The 6,000-nt window shown below is 37.5% G+C and overlaps 1 protein-coding gene across 1 annotated transcript in view; it reads left to right on the top strand.

Annotated features, from left to right (window-relative positions):
• LOC112151977 (piezo-type mechanosensitive ion channel component 2) overlaps positions 1–6,000 on the top strand; it is a gene marked incomplete at its 3' end in the record, with an annotated part of 96,189 nt that overhangs the window by 30,905 nt on the left and 59,284 nt on the right. Inside the window, 1 exon segment of the mRNA XM_024281161.2 lies at positions 3,674–3,836. Coding sequence (XP_024136929.1) covers positions 3,674–3,836 — 163 coding nt within the window.

Here is a 6,000-nt window from a genome sequence, read left to right as displayed (position 1 = left end):
TTGTGGTTCCTCAAGAATCATTTCAAACATATTTCCGTGGTCAGAAAAATTTATGCATTTAATATGTAGCATGTGTTTTGGTAGTTTTCACTCCTGCTGTTTATGTGATCATAATTCTGTCACATGGGCAGCAGGGCAAAGTGTTTGTCTCTTTCTCTTCTTTGATGTGCATGGAAATGCACAAAGCTTCTCCACATTAAAGCACATGGAAACAGACGGGCTCTATTAAATTAAGCTCATATAGCAAACAAGCCGCTGTTTCTAAGTGGGCGTTTTCCATCAGGATGATTAGCACTTTGTTTTCAACTCGTTACTTTTACAAGCTTCATATCCACCCAAGGCCGAGGGAGACTGCTTCTTTCTGATGTGACTAACCGCCGCTGAACAGCGTCTCCTCTGTCCAAATCAGCAGCGTGTTGGATGTTTCGTTTATTGCATTTATTTACACCCAGAACTCAGTGTAAAATTTGAAGAAGACTTTGAGGTGATCAATCAGGATGCAGGATTATTGCCTTAAACTGAAACAGAATTAGGATTAGATCAAGAGTGTCAAACTCAAACGCACAAAATCCAAAACACACTTTTGATCGCAGGCCGAACAGGATTAATATTTATTGAACACTTTAAAACTAATGTTTTAAATCTTTAAAACCGTAACTTTTTAACATTATGAACTAGATATATAGCATTACCTGCGATAATGCTAGTGTGAATGCTGTAAGATGAATTTGGTCGCTGAAGATGCTGAAATCGCTGAAGCTGAGAGCCAGCTAAAATTTTAGCTAAATGTCAAATTAGCCTAAAAAAACAAGAAAAAAAATCTTAGGTTAGTCAAAATAGCTAGAATGTAGTTGAAATATTAGCCAAACTAAAAAAAAAAACAACTAACAGACCAAAAAAAAAGACTAAATAAGTCAAAACAACTAGCATGTAAATATTAGTCTAACTCCAAAAAAACATAGAAAAAAGCCAAAACGGCTGGCATATAGCAGAAATATTTGCTAAACTCCAAAATAGCCTAAAAAACAAAAAAGTCTAAATTAGCCAAAACAGCTAGCTTGTAGATAAAATATTGGATAAACTCCAAAATATCCTAAAAAATCTTAGTAAATGCCAAAATAGTCCAAAAAGCTAGCAGAATTTAAAATCATAACTTTTTAAAACAATTATGAATAATAAAAAGGCAGGAATATTACCCCATAATAAATTAACTTTAACTTTCAATATTTTACTCTCCATAAAATTATATTTTTATCAAAATTATACAAGTTAGAAATGAGCGCACGATAACATCGAGCCATTCTTTTACGTATTTTACTGCAGACTGCTTTTGTAATTTTATGTTGTTTTTTTATATTTTGTTCTTAATCTGTCTAATTTTTAAACTTTCCTTTTTCTTTTATTGTGAAGCACTTTGGTATGCTATAAGCAGTTGTAAAGTGCTATATAAATAAAGTTCATTCATTCATCCATTAATAACATTAAAATAAAGTGATCTGGAGGGCCATTAGAATGACCCGGCGGGCCGGATCCGGCCTCTGGCCTTGACTTTGACACATGTGGATTAGATAATAATAGAGGATTTTAAAGGTTTTGCAACCTGTTAGCCATTTCAAGGACAATTTTGATTCTCTTTAATTGCACGTACAATCATGGCACCTCATAAAATGTGGCCTCAAGCTGTGCAAGTGTAGTACAGCAGGTTATATGAACCCTGGTGTTATTGTTACAGTCATGGCAACCGTCTGTCACCGTTTGTCTCTGTGTTAGAACAAACCTTGATGGAGTTGCATCAAACCACAGTTTTGTTTATTCATAAAAACAGCTGGTACAAACCACAATTTGGAAATAAGTCCTTTGAATAACATAATTTACTATTATTAAAGAAAAGTTATAAAAACCCCAGTTGAGCTTATTTCAGCTGATGTGGGTAAAAAGGAGCGCCGCCTGTGCCAGCCGGCCTGTTATGAACAAAGGATGCCATTTTCAGGGGAGTAAACATGTTTTTCACAGCTTAAAAAATAAACCAAACAACACATTTTCTCATGGGTTTTTTGATTGAATGGAATTTCACTCAGTTGTTAAAACGCTACACTTCACACCAGCAAGCCTGATTTCATTAAATAGGGTGGTCCTCCATATAAAAGCCAAAGCATTTCAGAGCAACACATATTAAATGAGCAGTTAAGTTACGGAAAACTCCAGATTCCCATGCATCCATGTGAGCAGGTGGTGCTTTTTTAAGCTATTGCTGCTGCAGGAAGTTTGATTCCCAGGAGTTCCAGAAACAAACAACCAACAGAAGAACCAGCTGCATGCAGACACAAACTAGATTAGGTTAGAAATGGTTTATTTCAAGCAATCAAGAAAAAAAAGAGTTCTTGTGCAATACAATCAATCATCAGAAGTTTACATCCATAAAGACATGTCAAACTCAGGATAAATAGACATTAAGAGATTGTCTGAAAGGGAGTGGGAGGAAGCGAACTTGTATAATCCCACCCCGAGTCATCTTACCATTTCCTTTACGTGTATTAGGGCTGCCACGAGTAGTCAAACAATCGAATACTAATCGACCATTAAAGTAGTCGACAACTAATTTAATAGTCAATTAGTCGTTACTTTATATTATACGATGACAGAGTGTAGTGAAGTGTAAAGTTATAATAGCATTCTGCTAGCTTTTTGGAATATTTTGGCATTTAAGTTTTTTTTAGGCTATTTTGGAGTTTAGCTAATATTTTAGCTACATGCTAGCTGTTTTGGCTAATTTCGGCTTTTTTAGTTTTTAAGGCAAATTTGGTATTTAGCTAGTATTTTAGGTGGCTATCATCTTCAGCGTTTTCAACTATCAGCTTCACCGTTTTTAGCTATCAATTTCAGCATCTTCAGCTATTGTTACTAGCATCTTTAGCGGCCAAATTTAGTTTACATTATTCACAAAGAATTATCACAGTTCAGTTTATCTAGTTTTTACTTAGTTTAAACCTGATTAGTCGACTATTTTTAATCGGCGATTAGTTGACTAATAAAATAATTGTTTGTGGCAGCACTGACATGTATTATCATTATCCGGTTTGTAACTTTAGATAATAAATTTATATCTTTCCAATATAGATTCACTTTACAACAAATGGATATAACACTATTTCAGACTTTGTTTTTGCACATTCAGATCTATTGTCAAATTCAGACAAAATTTGCTTATTAGTTTTCATTAGAAAAAAAAATCATCAATGTAAATCAAATATCAAACGTAAAAAAAAAATCACACTATCTTGGAAAAGTCTTTTTATTTCCATTATACCATACAAGATTCTAACTTTCTGAATTTCTGTTTCCCCTGGTTTTATGAGCTGGAACCCCAAATTATATAAAAGTACACAAAGAAATGCATGTAATCACTTAAAGAGTAAATCTATGAAAGTTAATTTTTTTTAAATAGAAATATGAAAATACACTTTTCCATGAAATTGTGTTTTGTTGTAAAGTGTTTGTAGATGGTTTTGTTGTGATGAGATGAAGAACACAGAACAGTTCCGTGTTAAAGTGGATCTTCTTCCAGTCTGCAGGAGTTTCTCCAAATCACAGCATTTGAAAGTCTTTAAGCTCATCAGGAAACAATCGTCTGCTTCCTGTCAGTCTTTGTGCTCTGTTCTCTGTTTGTCTGCAGCGTGATCGGCGCGGATGCGGGGAACGGGATCCGGGTGTTCTTCCCCGACATCGGCATGTTCATGGCGGGCTTGGCCATCTGGCTGCTGTGCCGCACTCTGGTCCAGAAGAGACCGCCTGAAGACATGGCCCAGTACAACGCAGACTTTGATGCAGAGGAACAAGTGGGTGTCATGTATGACAACATTCAGCATGGTGGTGTAGTGGTTAGCGCCCTGCCTCACTGTGAGAAGTCTGGTTCAAATCCCAATACCTTTCTGAAGTTTGCATGTTCTCTTCGTACATGTGTGGGAGCATTCCAAAAACATGTTTAACAGGTTAATTGTGTCCCTAAATTTCCCCTTGGTGTGAGTGTGTGTGATTGGCCCCTTTGCCCAACAGTAGCAGGCTTCTACAGCACTGACTACAGCAGGTTAATGGATGTGCATTAGGATAAACCGAATGTTTAGTCATGAGGAAATGCCAGCAGTGTTTAAACTGACCTGTGCCGAGTCCCCCTGCACCTCTGGATTTTGGTTTCCATGAACCCATGCCAGTTAAAGACGACTTTTCCAGCAGAAAGTTTTCCTGTGGCTTTTTTTTTTTTTAATTCATCATGTGTCAAAGTCTTGGAGAAAAGCCAAAACACGGGAAACCAAGTAAAGAAAAAAGATAAATATTTAGAAAAACAGCTGGACTTTTCTGTCAGTTTACTCATGACTTCTACTTAGAGTTGGGCACCAAAATTCAGTTCCAGGTAGGAACCGTTATGATTTACATGGTCCTACCAAAACCAAAAGAAGGTTCCTCATTTCGGTCCTAAGGTCTGTTTGTCTTAGGACATGTCAGTCGCTTCTACTCTGTTCAGAACTAGTGGAATTAAAACGATTATTTTATTAGTCGACTAATCACAGAATATTTTTTCGGATTTGTCGACTAATCGGGTCATTTGTAAAGCACTCGTCCTAACCATCATTAGCTTTAAACTAACTAAAACTAACTAACTAATGATGATAGTTTATTAAACGTTTAATGAATCGTGCAGCTTTTGTCCTTCATTAGTTTCTGGGATTAAAACAAGATTAATTTCAATAAGAGAGAGATAGGGAATATACTTTCCATCAAACTCATTTTGACAGGTGACCTTTGACCCTACACCATCCATCCAAACTCATTTTGACAGGTGCCCCGCCCCTCAAGATGCAGTAACAATTTAATATGATATAGGGTCAAAGGTCACCTGTCAAAATGAATTTGATGGAAAGTGTATTCTGATCTCTCTAATGAGGTCAGCATCTGAAACAAGGAACTATTTGTCACTAAAGATAAAGTTTTAGTCTCACTGAGTCAAATCATTAAAAAATGTTTTTTTTTTGTTAGTGCTAAACCCTCACAACTTTGTTCAACTTTACTACACTCTGACTCTATATAAAGTAGCGACTTATCGACTAACAAATTAGTCGTCGACGGGGGCGAGTATGAGAGCGCACAGCACTCGAATGTCTGGCTGCATTTCACAGCAGGTCACAGAAGTTTGACAGATCGCTGCGTCGCATCAGCCAATCAGGAACTCAGCTTTGGGCATGTGATGTTTTCACTGACCCGATCAGCGGGTAAAATACTAATCCAATACGAGCATTTTTGTCCTGTCCTGTCCCCCCCCCCCTCTTGGGACAGCCTTAAACTCAGTCACAGAGACACAGAAACACCGGGGATGCGGCTGTTATCGAGACTACCCACCTGCGTGAAATAGAAGCTCCGGTGTCGGGAAAATCTTTTGAAGGATTTCTCGTAGAACTTCTCACAATAAGTAAACCAGATCAACATTATCTGTGTGTTCCATTCATTCAGACATCCACTCAGCGCGGTGTCCTGTTTAGGATCACATGTTTGACAGGCGGCGAGCAGCGAATTCGCTGCCCGGTAAAAGAGTGGCGGGCCACCGGTTTGGGGTTTGTTGGTTGGGGAGCTCTGATATAATAGGAACAGCCAGCACATCGTAAAGGTCTTAACCGCGCGTCAATATCTGACGACTTTGAAGGAAAATGTGTTCATTTGGAGAGATGAATGGATTATTTTTTATTACTGAAGTACCAAAATTGGCACTGATTAGCACCAGAAGCGAATAAAACTCAATCGGTGCCCAACCCTAAATCTGCTCCTATTTGACCCTTTAACACCGGAGGTGTCGCCGGTGATGCTTAAGCACAAAATCTATAACATACTGTAACATTTCAACCGTTAACGTGATCAATGTAAAAGCAGCTCGACGTGCCGCTTTTCTCCTTCAAAATCTACTGGAATTACGTTGATCGTGTTAACAGTTGAAAAATGACAGTATACCAAAGA

The sequence above is a fragment of the Oryzias melastigma genome, linkage group LG17 (genome assembly GCF_002922805.2).
Source record: "Oryzias melastigma strain HK-1 linkage group LG17, ASM292280v2, whole genome shotgun sequence".
Lineage (NCBI taxonomy): Eukaryota > Metazoa > Chordata > Actinopteri > Beloniformes > Adrianichthyidae > Oryzias > Oryzias melastigma.
This window is presented reverse-complemented; position numbering and strand designations above follow the sequence as displayed.